This window comes from Lygodium microphyllum, chromosome 12 (genome assembly GCF_053477565.2).
Source record: "Lygodium microphyllum isolate KBCC chromosome 12, Lygodium_microphyllum_v1.1.10, whole genome shotgun sequence".
In the NCBI taxonomy this organism is placed as follows: Eukaryota; Viridiplantae; Streptophyta; class Polypodiopsida; order Schizaeales; family Lygodiaceae; genus Lygodium; species Lygodium microphyllum.
Window position 1 is genome coordinate 12,231,932 of NC_141146.1, and position 17,872 is coordinate 12,249,803.

At 42.4% G+C, this 17,872-nt stretch overlaps 1 protein-coding gene across 7 annotated transcripts in view; it reads right to left on the bottom strand.

Annotated features, from left to right (window-relative positions):
* LOC148027458 (cilia- and flagella-associated protein 44-like) overlaps positions 1-17,872 on the bottom strand; it is a 223,066-nt gene that overhangs the window by 176,405 nt on the left and 28,789 nt on the right. For all 7 annotated transcript variants that reach the window (XM_087689155.1, XM_087689154.1, XM_087689153.1 and 4 more), the window contains 3 exons: positions 3,880-3,981; positions 2,416-2,487; positions 2,074-2,259 (listed from right to left, as the gene is read on the bottom strand). In XM_087689155.1, the coding sequence (XP_087545281.1) occupies positions 2,074-2,259; positions 2,416-2,487; positions 3,880-3,981 (360 nt within the window). The remainder of the gene's footprint in view (positions 1-2,073; positions 2,260-2,415; positions 2,488-3,879; positions 3,982-17,872) is intronic.

A 17,872-nucleotide genomic window follows, 5' to 3' on the forward strand; every position in this document is an offset into this window, starting at 1 on the left:
TAAATTGTTGTTTCCATTAGGTCCAACTCCTTAGCTCCGACGGCTAAGAGCTACTCCTCAAAGAGGACTACGCGCAAGGTGTTTGACTGGGGGGGACTCACTGAGTGCACCGGTGTCTGACCATAGGTTTCCATTGCGCGTCCCTTCTGGGAGAACCTACCTATCACGCTGCTGTGATACTGGAGGGGGGAGTTGCTGCAAGGGGAGGGAGCAACTAGTCTACCCCAACCTACCCAACAGCTATCAATGGACTTGCTGATCTGCACAGGTTTGATCTCTACCTCTGCTTCTCACTGTTCCTCAGCCTACAACGCCGCCCACAGAAACCCTAGACACGGTGATGACAGGGGGCAGACATTGAGGCTAGCCTCCAAGAGAGGAATAGGGTGATCAAAGAGCTTGAGCACCCGATCACCAATTACAAGAACTAGTTGGACCTCCTTAAGAAGCAAACAAAGCTGAATACCTATGCAGAGAGAGGGAGATTGAGAGCTATAGGATATGATAGATTCAAACAAGGGTTCTCTACAGTTGACTATATCTTTATCTTGAGAGGCATGATCGAGTAGGCAAAAGCTAGGAGGGGGTGACTCGCCTACTGCTTTGTGGACTTGTGCAAATCTTTTGACACAATCTCACGAGATGGACTACTGCGGAGGATGCTAACACTGGGGATCCTATGAGACATAATTTGGGGCATCTGTGTGCTGTATGAGAGGGTGGTAGGCGAGTTAGATGGCCAAGAGGACTTGCGTGCATGACAACGCATAGTGTCAGCTTAATAAAGCCAATGGGACAAAATAGCAGAGATATTACATCCTTTATGAATTCCCAATAAAAAGTAGAGTTGCATTTATACGAACTTTGTAATAGGATTATCCCTTACGAGTCAAGGTCGTGATGCAATCTGGGTTGCAGTCAACCGATTGACAAAAATGGCTAGATTCATTCCCACAAAGACAACCGTCAAAAGCCATGAGTTAGCCAGTCTCTTTGTTGAGCATCTTCATAGACTCTATGGTTTGCCTAACAAAATAGTCAACGATGAAGACTTTATGTTCGCTGGCCATTTCTTTTTCTTTTTTCCGAAGAAAATAAATTTCTATTAATAACACCTCGACGAATTACCTGAGGTAAATGACAAAGTACAAGTAACTCTGTGAAGAGTAACAAAGTATATCACAAATACAATGGTTGCCTGAACAACCAATCAGGTGGGCTGTAATGCCAAACCATACGAGGGACAGTATGGAAGAAAGTTCTTGAATCCCATGTCCACAGAAAAGCCTCTCTTCTCTTCCTCGCTCTCTTAGAACTACCCTGCATCCTATCCCATCTCCTGAGGAGAGTGTGAATGATCTTCGTCCAGATCCTTGATACAACAAGGACCACTTTATGAGAACTACTCCAAATGGTTTGATTGAGAGACCTATTAATTCCACTGTATTCCATTAATTCCTATTTCAGCATCCATTTACAGACGCAAAAAGGCTTGTATCATTTATTAGTGTCTAGGCACCACCACCACCCAAGAGAGTCAGGACACCACCCTGAACAAATCAGTGACCCATGTGCCTATTGAAAAGGCATGGGTATTCATCCATCTTCACTCCAAAGCTACTCTCTCATTCACTCTTCACTGTTCCTCATCACACATTCAGCCTCAACCCTGTACCACTGCTGTCCAGACCCTACCCTGGCAGATATCTTAGTTCGTGGTGCTGTCCATCTGATTGTGACTCTATCAGTCCCTGGCCCTTTCCTCCTCTCTACCTCCTTCACCCCCTTTTTTATGTTCCTCCGCTTTCCCTCCCCTCTATCTCCCAGTACATTTTCTCTGAGAGTGTTTCCTGGCTTACTTGAAGAAAATAGAGCACCCCATAGGGCTAAGGGAACATCAACCTGTTAAGATAGAAAAGATGGACATTGGCTGAGCTCTGATGATGCAGCAGTTAGTATATACTATGAAATGGTGTAAAAAAGGACTTACAAATGCGAATATGTTACAAAATACCTTTCTCAGTTATTTCATGACTTAGTTGGAAGAAATTTTTACGTATAACATTAGATTACCTCAAGGCTCCAAAATCTGACACAACCATCAGCTCCAGCAGTGAGTATCTCATTCTCGTTCTCATCCATCTGAAGGACTTCTATCATTCCATCATGGCAAGGAAGTCCTCCAGGCCTTTTCAATTGACATTTGATCAGCCCACCATCCCACACAATTATATTTCCTGTTTCTGTTCCTGAAAGCACCTGTAATATGAACAAATTCATTGAGAAATTTGTGCTTTTTATAACTTCAAAGGGGACACATGTAGTTCTGCCAATCAGAATATTTGGGAAAATGCAGTTCTTGATTTTGTTTTCCTTTTTTTATTGCCCCAACTAATTGGCTATGATCAGACTCACTTTTCCATCAGCAAGTTCCAAATACGAAGAGATGTCACTTAAAGGAACCTGTCCAAACTTTCCAATCATGCCCTGCTTAGAAAGTAAACATAATAATATATTCAGAAATTCATCAGGTTTGAAGCAATGTGCCATTACATCCTTGCCCCTAGATAAAACTACACAGATAACTTTATCTTGTAAACCTGATGAACCCAACTAAGGACAGTCTGTTGCAAATGAAGCCATGAAAAATCTACGTGCGTAAGCAAGCATGTACACAAAATGCTTTTCGGTAAAGCTCCGTCTTTCTTATTATGTAGAGCACAGTGTATGAGACCTCTGCTTTACTTTACAGAAAAAAAAGCAGATGTACAAGAGTGTGAGATATATTCTATGAAGTAAAAAGTACAACAATAACTGGCTCTGATTACCTAGAAGCTGACACAAGAGAAGTGCTTCTACCAAACATCTCAAAAAAAATTCCAAACTCAACTGGTATGTCTTCCAAACCAGAATAGAGATATCTGTGCAAAGAAGGATTCTTATGTATGCTTACTATTTAACCATGGATATTGTCTCAGTCAGATTTCCCACCAAAACCAGGAAAGGAACTGTAGTGTCTTAGCTTTTTTCTAGCTTTTGTTTTTCCTGAGATAAGAAAATTCTATTAATAGCACCTCAGAGAAATCCCCTGAGGTAAAAATATGAAGTACAAGGAACTCAAAGAGTGTCTAGGTACATCACAAATACATTGGTTGAGTGAACAATCAATCTGGTGGGCTATAATGCTAGACCACATGAGGGGCCATATGAAAGAAGTGCCAGAGTCCCAGGTCCACAGGAAGGCCTCTCTCCTCTTCCTCATCCTCTCAGAGCCACTCTGCATCCTCTCCCATCTCCCACGGAGTGCGGATGATGACCGATGATCTCTATCCAAATCTTCAAGAGAGTCTCTGATACAGATACATCCTGAACATCTATAGCATGACTGCACGTTGTGGTCAAGGTATGCCAGGGTATAATGCTAGCAATCAGTCCCCCATATGTGATATGTCCCTGGTCCGTTGCGCCTACAAGTGGTTTGGAGTGGGGATCCTTCTTGGATGCTGTCCAATAACGAGGAGAGAGAGGCTCCCCTAGACATCCACATCACCACTCTGTCTGGACTCTGTGACCCAAGCTACACTCCCCCAAATCACGATCATGGTCTCTATTGTGCCATGGAATACCATCCTAACAGCTCTTCTCCATACCTCCTGTCTAGTACAATCCCATATGTCTCTATTCCTCATCTGGCTCAACACATCTCACACATGCCATTGAAACCCCTACCACATTCAAGTAAAGTGTCAAATACCAAACCCTCACCTAATTAAAAATGCCATTCAGTAACACACCCTAAACTTGATAATACAAAGAGGCAATTCAACAGGAAATCGAAGAAAACACACACGTGCTTAACAAACCTACTTATGTTATTACCTCAAGCTTCAAGCCAGTGAAAGTTTTTGCCATTTTCCAAAATCGGATGTGGCCAATTCCTGCTGTCAGTAGCTGCCCTGGGAAGTGCTGAGAAAATGACACCTAGAAAAGCCCGCAAGAAAAACATTCATTCTAAAAGTTGTGAAACTTGTAAAGAGTATAACAATCACAAGTACATATTTGACAATGATGCATTCCAAAAGCTAAGAGCTTTCAAATAGAATCTAGCATGCCTACTACAGCCTGCATACACCCACATGCAATGATGCCATGTGCAATAATTACCATAAGAAGAATTTCTCATACTCTAAACCCAGAAAGGGTCACACACAATTTGGGGTCTGGTATCTTTGCTGAAAACGAAATCCAGCAATGGTGAAGCAGGTTTCACTTGGTTCTACATCATTATAATGTGTTGGTACCGTTCTATAGTTGGCCTTTGTGTTTTAGTTCATCAAGAAAAAGTGTTGGTTCTACTTTTTTCTATAATGGATGGCTTTGACATAAGGTTTAGAATGATACAGCGTGTTGCAAAAAGTATCCATACATGAACAGAAGCAGCATGAGACAAGTGGCCAAAATGGTCAAGTCCTCACCTGATACAAATATACGAGGCCAAACAAAGAGATTCCCTAGATTCCAAATAAAGGAGTCTTACAGTATTCACATCCTACTGCATTGGTTCAAGGCCAAATGGAGTTATGGTGAAGAAGATTCTCCCTTGGTTGTTCTCCTTTTTACCAAAAAAGAGAGACTCTGTTAAATACAGAGTCATAATCATCACTAATGAGAAAATTGAAGACAAAGTCCCTCTACATGAAATGAAGAAAAACAAATATAAAAGGATTGTGTAAATATAAATGCAAGGCTAGTAGAATGGTCTATCTGGCGGTTTGTAATGCCTCACCGTGTAGGGAGCCCCTAAGTCAAAAAAGGGGCCAAACTCCCATGTGTGTAAGGTGGTCTTTCATATCCTGCTCAGCAATCTAAACCACCCTACAGTCTTGCACACCTGCCTATCATATAGTGCATGATCTTTTTTTTTCAGAGAAAAGTGAAAATTCTATTGATACACCTCAAAACAAAGTATCCCAAGGCAAAGAATTCTTTCACACCACAAGTCCTAGACACTCTAGACAAGGTGTTAGGAAACTTAGAAGAGCGGATGGATCCCTTGCCCATTGACCATAGGAGGTTGGTCAGGCAACCATGGATTTTTACATTGTTTTGTTGGGCTCGACAATGAGGCCTCCAGGATTGGAGAGGGATAGAGGTGTGTGGCAGAGTACCAAGAGAGTGGTCACAGAGAGCATGAGGATACATTTGAAGGCCCCATTCTCAAATGAGGAGATTGCCCAGGCCTTGCTAGCACTACCATCAGGGAAGTGCCCAAGAGACGATGGATTGGACAAGGAATTCCTCCTTCGCTATGGGACATGATCAGTAGAGGACTTTTAGCAGCATTTCAAGAGATCATGGCATTAGGAAATATGCCAAAAAGGATGTCAAAGGGATTGATTCACCTCATCCCAATGGGCAGTGGAGATAGATTGGAGATCACCTAGTGGAGACCAATCACTTTGCTTGGAACAGCATATAAAATTTTAGCCAAAATGATCAGCCTCAGACTATCTCTCTTGATGCTAGACCTCATTCTTCCTACCCATACTAGTTTTTTTCAAGAGCACAACATCCTTGACAAGATTTTCACCTTTTGGGAATCCACAGCTCTTGCACGACCCAAGGGAAAAAATTTCATTGTTTTGCTTCTCGATTTCGAGAAGGCCTAAGATAGAGTTGATTGGGAGTTTCTAGAGTGCACCATGTTGAGGATGGTTTTCCCAAAGCAGTGGATCACAAGTGTATCGACTCTATATTCATCAGCTCATAGCCAGGTCCTCATTGGTGGGACCAATGGTGCTAGATTTAGTATTCAGAGGTCAATGGGACACGGATGCCCCCTTGCACCTCTCCTTTTCTTATTTGTTGCAGAGGCTATGAGCTCCTTCCTGAGGGATAGGAATACAAGTATTCGAGGCACTAGACTTCCCATTCCAGAGTTTTGAGTAGTTGCTAGATGAAGAATTTGCAAATGACATGTCTATTTACCAGGATGGGGATGAGGAGAATTTTAGGGCCTTTGTAGCTTCAATGGAGGTCTTCTGCAAAGCCTCAAGAGCTCTTATTGACTAGCACAAATCCTACGGATTTTAAGTTTGTGATAGTCGACAGATAGACTAGAAACCACATGAGAGTTTCACTAAGGTCCCCCGTGGCACTTCTGTGAGATGCCTTGGCTGCCACATAGGCATTGATATATAGTGAATGATCTAAGAGTCTCTTAAGTAAAAATATGTTGCTAACTAGTGGGAAATACTATGTCTGACCCATGTTGAGCAACAACTTGGATTGTCTTGGTCCTGCTTATCTAAGTCCTCCTCCTGAAACCAGCCTTCCTTCTGTGGATGGGTGGTAAATCCCCGATTACAACTTAATTACAGCAGCAAACAATAAATGCAAATCTGAAAATACAAATTTACCTACTAATCTTGGACAATGCACACCCAATTGGCCCCAAAATTGGCGCCCCTTTCGGTATTTCTTTAGCTTTATTGAAAAAGAAGTTGATTTACAATGGGATTCTCCCGATCCCCTTCGCAATCCAAACTCCCCTTGCTGTCCAAAGTGACCAGCAAGTCTTCAATTTGATTTGCCCCTTGATTCAGGTACTTAATTGGCCTTCATCCACTTCATAGACGATGGAAATGCCCCAAATTCAATGGCTTCTTAGTCCTCCACCTGAATTTAGCTGAAATTCACCTTCAGCCCTGAAAAATCCAAGTCTTGGAGCTTCCAATTTCTAACATACTTCCCAAGGCTGCTACTAAACCCTAATTTCTGCTTAGGGTTTACAATGGAGAAATTTACAATTTCTCAGCCTCCAAGGGTCCAAATGTTGAGATCTTCAAAGTAGGACTATGAAATGGCTAGGAGATAAGAGAGAAAATTCAGAGTTTTGTCACGAAGAATGACTGAAAATCAGTCAAATGCAATTATTGCCCTGCCACAACAGTATTAAATGCTCTCACCTACAACTGAGACATCCAAATTAGTTGTCACCTTGTACCTAGATGCAATTGGCCAGCTGTGAAGGGTCTGAATCTGCAATCGCCTCCTCAAAACTCACTCGTGGCTAGCTGCAATGACTGAAAATAGGCTGACCATGGCTACTCACAACTCTCCTACATTTGCTATAGCAAGAATGATCTCGTTTTTCCTCTTCTTCAACTTTTTACCAACCTGTATGGGTAAGTTTACCAAGTGAAAGCCTTCCCAAATGGTTTTTCCAACGCTATCCATCATTAAATATTAATTTCAATCTTTAATTACTGAAAATTAATCTAATAATTATTTCGGTGCCCAAAAAAACAATCTGACTAGCCAATAATTAAATTGGCTAGGCATCTTCCACTCCCAAGTCTCTCTGTGCCATCTTTGACCATTAAATCGGTGTTAGGTACCATTAAACGCCATATCTCTAGTGTCACCAACAACTAATACTTATGGCAAAATGAATGACCTAGGCCAACAATTGATATTAAATACCACCAAGTACTTGTACAACATAACTTAAAGCAACTTTTGCCTTTGACATCCCATGATTTTCTCGGATCCTAGGCTCGTAAATATACTCTAACCCCAGTTGCACCTCACATATGTAACATTTACTTAATCATGTGATTAAAAATTAATCCGCGTGTTAAGTGAGGTTTCAAAAATACATGTCCTCATGATAGCCCTCCGCCTTGAAATCCTTGCAATCGTCCTCAATTGCACTGCCAAAATGCATCAAAAGCAAAGCAATACACTAGAATTTCCATAGGGCATCATAGTCAACACGACATTGCGCACTCTTGTTCAACCATTCCATATACCCGACATATGCTAAAAATTACCAACCAACATAACATAACATAAGACTCACAAAGAATCCCAAAAACATTGCTAGATTATCATGTGACATGTTCATTTCTCATGAGCTCAACTCATCTGGCAAAACCAAACCATAGTATAGCGAAAACCAAGCATAAGCCATGGCTGAAACATCAATGGCATCATAAGACATGTTGTTGTCCACAAAACCAGCTGAATACCACTAAATATTAATGATCATACGCAAGCATAACGGATGCAAATCTACAGTTTCAAAGTTGCAGTGAAAACCATACCGATCTAATACCAAACATAGTGACTAGTACACTGAATATCTCCTGACAAACGTACTGACAACTATTCACCTATAGTTATCTGAATGGATGTTGAATACATTCGAGATCCACTACTTCTAGAGCTGTCCATTACTGAGGAGCGAAGGTGCTAGCTCCCTCACAAGCATCAAGTAATACTCTAGATCTCTGCTCTACTTAACCTGATTGAGCCTGAACTAAAGTCAGCTCTAACTAGAAAGCATCAAGATAAAACTGCAACAACTAAGGATGGTCTGCCAAGTCATCGTCCTCCATCAATTTTGCATCCATTGGTGAATAATTCTGAAACTCCACCAAGTACCTTCTGGAACCCTTACCCCTGATCTTCCTCTCTGTGTGCCGAAATCTATTCTAATACTAGTATTTCATGGAGCTCTTCAATCTCTAGCTGAATTTCAGCAGATACATCCTCTGGCACATCTCCATGAAAAGGTCTAAGCAAGCTCACATGAAAGGCATAGTGTATCCGCCAGTGTGGAGGCAATTTCAGCCTATAGCATGCATCACTGATCCTCTCCAACACTTGAAATGGCCCATAGTATCTCATAGACAGCTTTGGATACAATCGCTCTTTGCCCTTCATCTTTTTCAGCCATGCCTTTTCAAATCACAGCAATACATAATCACCCTCTGCAAAGTGCAAAGCATACCTATGACGATAAGCTACTCTCTTTTGCTTGTCCTGTGATCTTTAAAGCACATACTTAGCCTTGCTATTCACAAATATAGCATTTATTTGCAACCATCAGCTCCTTACGTCATGCATCACTTTTCCCACTCTTTCTCTACGATCTGTTCCTCTTTCCAACCCTATTTTCAGATCTGCCCTGATTTTCAGCTTTATTTTCAGATTTACCCTTTTTCTCAGCCTTGCCTCTTTGAGATGTGACTTGGCATCATCATCATGGAATCCTACATCCTTTCCACACAGCAATGTGTTGGCTGTAGTAGCAGTTTCTATAAGCTAAGACATGCTGGAAACAGTGAACTTAATGCAAAAATCCCGAATACCCTTTGGCAAACCACAAATATACTTCTCCACCTACTCATGGAGGGGTACTATGCGATAAGAAGTAACTGGCAGCAATGCATCCCAAAACTTCTTATTATACTGATCCAAGTTCTTGCAATCTTTGGAATTCAACTGATTCCAAGCTATCATAATGTCTACTTCAAAGATTCTTGTCAACTAATTTGAAGCAAACATTTGCTTGAACTAGACCCAAGTGGTAGGTGACTTCCCTTGAATAAGAAGTGTAGATCACCACTGCAATGCATTTCCCTTCAAAAATGTGGTTGTCTTGCGTATCTTAGATGCCTCTGTGAAGTTGCCTCCAAAATAGGCTGCATCAAACTGCTAAATAAAAACAAGTGCTTTCAACCTATCTTGTGCACCACTGAACGGCTCGCTTTTGCCACCTTCATCATAGTCCTTCAGCGGACCTATGGAAGTCAAGTGATCATAAATGGGCTGCTACAAAAAGGGTGCATTGTCTATATTTGCATAAAAACCAGTACTATCTAAAGCACCTACATGATCAGCACTAAATCCTTGTGCTCCAACAATCCCTGGGGATGCCGATACGTATCCATATGGCCCGCTTTGTGCCCAGACATCATGCCTATGCTGCCATACATGGGATTAGGCATTCCACTTGCATTACCCGAATACATTGGGTGTTGTGAACCATGCATTGGCTGTTGCATACCATAGGGATTTGTGCCATACATTCCCATATGCGGTGCCTCTCCAACCATAGCATGAAAAATGGTACCACCACAAAAGTATCCTTGCTGTCCCATGCTTGCATGTGCATAATTGCCTTGCGACCCGTGTTCCCATGGATTAGCACCACCAAGTTGGCCATGCATTTGCACTTGTTGCCCCACGGATACCAACTATTTGTTCTCATCAGGCATTTTGGGCTCTTCTAAAGAAGGCTTAGGCATTTCCTTCAGTTCTTGTGGCTGTCTCGAAGTTGTAGAAGGTGTCTTCTTCTCTTTGTCTTTGCTGTCCTTCTTTGGGGCATTCAAGAATCGAGTAAACTGGGGACCCTATCTCAAAGTTGTAGAAGGTGTCTTCTTCTCTTTGTCTTTGTTGTCCTTCTTTGGGGCATTCAAGAATCGAGTAAACTGGGAACCCTTTGCCAATTCAGCAAAAAGATTTGTTGTTGTATGCATTCGATCCTTGAAGCTATCATCAAATTCTTCGGCCCCTTGCTGGCCATTAGTCTTTATGCATTGAAGTGCCAACATTTGGGTCATTTTCCACATTTTCAGCATGTTGTCCATGCTGAGAACCATGCCCAACATCAATCATTGCATTTCCACCTTCACCACGTGATTGACAAAGAAGTGATGCATCCTCTCCACTTGATCCCGTATCACCATGTGAAGACATACTTGTTGTAATTCACTATTGACAACAATTTCAGCAATAATGCAATAGTCCCAAGTTGCAATCAAGTATCGCAAGCCCACCAATTCAAAGGATTTGATGGTGTCCCGGCACTGGAACCATGAAACGAGCCTTCCTTCCATGAAATGGGTGGTAAATCCCTGATTACAAATTAATTACAACAGCAAATAATAAATGCAAATCTAAAAATATAAACTTACCTACTGATCTTAGACAATGCATACCCGATTGGCCCCAAAATTGGCGGCCCTTTCGGTATTTCTTTAGCTTTAATGAAAAAGAAGTTGATTTACGATGGGATTCTCCCAATCCCCTTCGCAATCCAAACTCCCCTGTTGTCCAAAGTGACCAACAAATCTTCAATCTGATTTGCCTCTTAATTCAGGCACTTAATTGGCCTTCACCCAGTTCATAGATGATGAAAATGTCCCAAATTCAATGGCTGCCTACTCCTCCACCTAAATTTAGCCGAAACTCACCTTCAGCCCTGAAAATTCAAAGTCTTGGAACTTCCAATTTCTGGTACACTTTCCAAGGCTGCTGCTAAACCCTAATTTCTGCTGTGAATTAGGGTTTACGATAGAGAAATTTACAATTTCTCAGCCTCCAAGGGTCGAAATGCTGAGATCTTCCGAGTAAGGCTGTGAAATGGCTGGGAGATGAGAGAGAAAGCTGTAGAGAGAGAAAATTCAGAGTATTGTCGTGAAGAATGACTGAAAATCAATCAAATGCAACTATTGCCCTACCACATCAGCATTAAATGCTATCACCTACAGCTGAGACGTCCAAATCAACTGTCACCTTGTACCTGGATGTAATCGCCCAGCTATGGAGGGTCTGAATCTGCAATTGCCTCCTCAAAAATCACTCATGGCTAGCTGCAATGGCTGAAAATAGATTAGCCATGGCTACTCATAGCTCTCCCACATTTGCTATACAACAAATCTGACTGGCCAATAATTAAATTGGCTAGGCATCTTCCACTCCCGGGTCTCTCCGTGCCATCTTTGACCATTAGACCCGTATTAGGTACCATTAAACGCCACATCTCTAGTATCACCAATTGACACTTATGGCCAAATGAATGACCTAGGCCAACAATTGACACCAAATACCATCAAGTATTTGTGCAACATAACTTATAACAACTTTTGCCTTTGACATCCCGTGATTTTCTCAAGTCCCGAGCTCATAAATTTACTCTAACCCCAGTTGCACCTCACATGTGCAACATTTACTTAATCATGTGATTAAAAATTAATCCACATGTTATGTGAGATTTCAAAAATACATGTCCTCATGACACCTCTGTTGAGCTAAAATATGCATTACTTACTGATTAGCCTCTTAAACAGCCCCAAAACACACTAAAAATGCTCTGTTAGAGTAAAACCCTAAAACGGGGGGCGGTTCGAGAGAGTTCAGTGGAAACTCTAAAACGGGGAGCGGTTCGAGAGAGTTTAGTGGAAACCCTAATTTTTGGGGCACCCTTCCACATCTATAAATAGACAAGCTGCCCCCATTCAGCTATCATCCTTGTTTGCAGGTTACACCAGCCCACACACCCTCTACTACTGTTGGCGCCCACTTTCCAACTTACAGCCCGTCTCCATCTGTTGTCCAGCCATCATCGACTGCAGCCACATTATCTTCAGCCTGTCCATTGCTGTAGGCGACAGCTCTCAGCTGCTAACGACTGCTCCAGACTGTCCCAAACTGATGTTCAGTCTGCTGTCCATCATCTCTAGGGTCAGCCAGCCTACCTTTTCAGCATTGCAAGCCTTGACACTCTAAGACACTGTTTCAGCCTGTTGTTTGCTGTTTACAGCAGACTGTGCACAGTTTCTAGCCTCCGATTAGTGGTACACTGCTGCGTTTACCAGTTTCCAGCCTCCAGACTACTGCGTTTTGGTGACCAGCCTGCTGCCATTCACTATTCAGCACTCCTACACTCTGGCTGGTGGTCACAAACTTGGGATCCGTCTTCGGTGGACGTCACACTCCGACATTGCTCTGCCCTTGAGCACACTGTACACTCTCACATTCATTTACAGCATTCATTCACTACAGGCAAAACTCAAACCCTAAATGCAAAACTCAAAACTTAAACACAAACAGAAGAAGGGAGAGAAAGTTGTCGTGGTCGTACACTCTGTGTGTCCTCAATGCAAACCCTAGCAATTTCCTTCACAACCTGCCCTAGGGCCAGCTGGTCATATACCAAAAAATGGAAATGTTTGGAGACATGTCCAAGAAGGGATCACTCCTAACCCAGTCCACTCAATCTCACTAGAGTTTCTATAGAGATATACATCCCACTCAAGTCTCTACAAAGGTTTGATCTAGGATGCCCAAACTCTCGATCCCTCGTAAAGAAATGCTTGAGTATATAAGATAAACATGTATATAACAAAACATCATGATAGAGCAGAACTCAAAGAAGATGAGAAACTTCACGTAGAGAGAGGAATGAATAAAGAAAGAATGCAATAAACACACTACACAGAGTGAATACCAAACATCGAATCTTCATGTGTTAGAATGGACTGGGCAGAGATGAACTAGAGAATGTGTCGTACTCTAAACAGATCCCAAATCGCAATAGGCAGCCTCCATGCAATGATTAGCTGCTGTAAATGGCAATAGGCAGTAGTGCAGACTTCATTCTCCCAAAAATGCAGGGCTGAGACTGGTGAAGACCGATCTACTGAAGTACGCAGCAGCAACAAAGCAGTTGACAAGTCCCGAAGGCAGTTGACAATCAGGGCGGCAGTTGTAGGCTAAAAACACAGCTGACTGGAGGCTTTGGAGGCTGGGTCACAGCTATTATTATGATGTGAGCAGTGTACGAACCAGCTTGTGTAGTAAAGGTAGGCTGGACATAGCCTACCAAGACTACAAAGGCAATGGTTATCTTCCCTCAGGAGCCCAAAGGGCGACCCTAAAGAGGCCAAGGCAAAGGGTGCTCATCGACTGCCCAATGGCCTACCACCACTTGCAAAGGTGATGAACCTGCTTTGAACTTTTTCTTTTTGGATAATCTATGCCCATGGGGGATCATAAAGGGATGCTTAGATCCAACATCACAAAATAGAAAGACTATCCCAACCACCCATCAAGGTGTTGGTGATGAGGAAGTATAGAAGTATGTGCAAAATGCTCCCATAAGGTCATGCCATGGAGATTGCTAAATGAGCTGCCACAAATATGGTGGATCCCAAATCAACCACTCTTTAATGAAGAAAAAGGGGTGATATGCACAGATACAAGGATATTTTCATCCTTGAATGTGCATCTATCAAAAGACAAGTTTTCCCATCATCAAAAGCACTCTATTCACAAAAACACAATGCCAATGCATGATTTGATGCAAGGGATAATGCAAACTAGCATGTGCAAACAAATGTTATACAATGGAGTTTCCTTCGTATGACATACGGATGGATTCGTACCGTATGGTTCATACCATACATACCCGTACAGTACCATACAAATTCATGCGATATTTTTTGTGCATTTTTGCCACCCATCCTGTGGACAAAAACCGGTTATGCAGCACAATTTCAGTACATTTTCGTGAGGACCCAGGGCAACAGTTGGCAAAAAGAGACGGGTTGTGGAATTGGGGCTCATTTGCACACTCTAGTCTCTCTCAAGTGTCACTCTCTCCTCAAGGCTCATCCCCACCCTCTTGTCTTCAAGCATCAATCTCCCATTCCTTCCCTCTTCAAGCATCATCTCCTCTTCCCCCCATCCCTCCCTCTTCATTGTTCTTTCAAGTTCCCCCCATCCCCTCCCTCTTCAAGCATCATCGTGATAGCCGATCGGAGTGACGAGTCTCGACTCTCTTTGTCCAACTTCCACCATTGGACATGCAAGTATTCCAGGAATCGCTACACAAGTGGTGTGACCTAGCTTTTTCAACATCTTTCCAAGACAAGGGGGGCAAGTTGTCGCATACAAGGCGATCCCTCTAACACATTGTGGAGGACATTCTCACCAAGATGAGAGGGGGATCCACTAGAGGAGGAAATGGCACATCGGCGACAGCACCCACACCTATGTCTACTCGTGAGGAAACCTCAAATGTAGGCGTATCTTCAACGTATGTGGGTGAGACCTTCCCCATTGGTGGTGCCGACTCCACATCCGCATCCGGCTCTAGCATTGGCAAAAGGCAAAGATTTGAGGCTCATGCGCCACCAAATAGGCAATCATCTCTCTCTGAAGCTCTCGGTCATATTAGATCGGTTGCCTTTCTTAGAAAAAGGCAACGATAAGCGGACATTGAGATTGCACGCACAGTGATCAAGTGCCATCTTGCATTCAATGTCCTAAAGCATGAGCAATGGAGAAAGATGGTGAGAACCATCTCCAATGTGGTCCCATATGAAGGACGGGGACCAGTGTCATATACAATGACATAAGAATGAGGAAGATTGATGAAGAGAAGGAGAGGATTGATAAAGCACTTAATCCTATTCAGGCCACATGGACAAAATACGATTGCTCCATTCTCACTGCGATGGATGGAGAGACCATAGAAAACAAGGCATCAACAACATGCTCGTTTCATGTCCACTCGGCATATAATTTTTTGTGAGCCATAGACACCAGCAAGAGGGGAAGCAAAACAACCAGCACGTTCATCAACTGCCACATTCGGCAAGCTATCATTGAGGTATACATTGTCTTTTTAAATTTTAAAGAAGTTGCTTTCATTATTATAATTTTTAATTCATGTCCCCCCAAAACTTTCCTTATCATAATTTTAAATTTGTGCCATGTATAATGTGGTTGTACGTGGGCCCACCAAATGTGATGCAAGTTGTTACCAACAATGCATCCAATTGTTAGTGCATGGGCCATTTGCTTGAGGTTGAGTTTCCTTCAATAGTGTGGACTCCATGTGCAAGTCATTGTTTGGAGTTGCTCATGGAGAACATTGGGAAGCTCAAATGAGTGAAGAGGGTGGTGCATAAGGCTACATTAATTATCACCTTCTTCACGGTGAAGGTGAAGATGCTTGCAATGTATCGTGAGCATAGCATACTTGAGTTGAAGAAGACTTCTTCAACTCGCTTTGCTTATATGTGGTTGCCATTGGAGTGCTTTTATGAGGTGCAGTCTGCCGATGGTGTCCACTCTATGGAATGAGTGGGATGAGCATGAGATAGAGAAGACGAAAGCCACGCAACGCTTGTGCCTCAATGAGCAATTCTGGCAAAGAGTGTGTGGAATCGTGATTGCCGTGACTCCCTTTTATAGGATATTACGTATGAGTGATTGGGAGGGATCTACCATGGACCTTCTCGTTTGCTTCTTTAGAGCAGCCTTGGTGGAAGCATGGGCTTGTACGGTGATCACGGAGTCATAGCATGCACACATCATTGACATAGCAGAGAAGATATGGGCATGGATGCATAAGCCCATCCATGGATTTGCAGCACTATTACATCCGGCCTACAAGTCTCCAGCAATCATGGATGATAGAGAGCTCCGTTCTTCTGACCAGCTTGCATATCTCGCACATGTGGTCTCCATGGATGACCACAACACAATTCCAGAGGAGCTTGAATGCTATGCGGATCAAAGAAGGCATGTGACTTCTGCTTCTCCCACTTATTGGAGAAAAGAGTCACTTGTGAAGCCTCTCTTTTGGTGGCAGAATTTGGGATATGCGTTGCAGACTCTTCAACCCTTGGCCATAAGAGTCCTTGCTCAGGATTGCTCTTCGGGTGCATGTGAGAGAAATAGGAGTGCCTATTCTCTCATTCATATGACGATTCACAATTGGCTTAGCACACAACAATTAGAGCCGCTAGTCTATTGCCGCACTTACACATTATGAAGGCCATGATGACCATGGGTAGTCCAAAGCAAGTAAACACTTATCGTTTTGGTTAAGTCAAGTTTAAATTTGTTGTTTTTATTGTTCAATTTATTATTTATAGTCTTATATCAAGTTATGTGCATTCTGTAGGTGAATGTTGATACATTCAACTTGACGAGGGACACTCTTCTGAGTGTACACCGGGAGGTTGATTCAGAGATCTTTGCGGAGCTCTATAGAGAGCTCATAGCAGCACACTCTCGCAGTCAGCATGCTCATGGGTGAGGAGTTCGAGTTCGAGTTGGAGCAATTGCTAGCAAGGGCATGGTCATTCGGCGCCCTCCGAGATCGATGAGGGTTGGTTCGAGTGATTTGCAAACATATGTGAGGTGGGGCTCTACTAGCTCTCATCCCGTGCCTGATGATGACATTCTCCCCTTGCCTACAGTTACACAACCATTGCATAGGGAGACATCATTTGATGATGATGGTAACCTCATCAATAAGGATGAGTATGAGAGTGTCTCATCATCCAATGCTGAGGAGTCATCTTCAGACTCTCTTGATGAGCACTTTGATGATGATGATGATGATGATGATGATGATGATGTATCATTGATGATCGTATCCAAACTGGCAGATTCCACTGCTTACTCTTGAGTCCTGACTCCTATGACAAACTACACTTGTATGATCATTGATGTATACAATATCATGTATGATGATTGATCTCATTTCGTAATGGCATTGCTATAGTCTATTTTCATTTTAAACATGTGTCTTATCATTTATAGTTTTTTTTTAAATTAAGTTAATATTTTTTTTGTACTAATATCGTATCGTACCTTATTAAATCATAAGGTGCCATTTAGTACCGTATTTTATTGTACCGTACCGTATTGTACCTTTCGTACTTGACAACCATGGTGCTACTTGGGCAATATCCTTATAGGGATATTGTTCAATTGTCTCAAGCGCCCTTCTACAATCATGACTATCAAGATGCAATACAAAGTATAAATATCAATGAATGAATGGTGATCAAAATCCTACAGGTACCAAGAGAAAAAGCCATCCCCTCCAACTACTAGACGGTGAAAAGGAAAGCTTGGGAACCCTTCCCCCCTCCCATTATACCAATGTTAAGTGGGAGGGAGCACCCTCTTTGATCTATGAAAGAAGATACTTTAGGACCAAGCGGTTGACCACAACTTGGTCAAAATATCTAAAAAATTGTCTGATGAAAACTCTTGACAAATGATACCTAGCTCAATGGTAAAATAATAGTGCACACCAACATGCTTCATCTTTGGACTAATTATGGGTTTACCAACTAGTGCTATCGCACTCTGATTGTCATGGAAGACCACAAACAGTATGCTATATTGAAACTATAACCCTACTGGTAAGCTCCTCAAGTAGATGGCCTCTGTAGCACCATCATAGAGAGCCTGATACTCAACTTTGGCAATG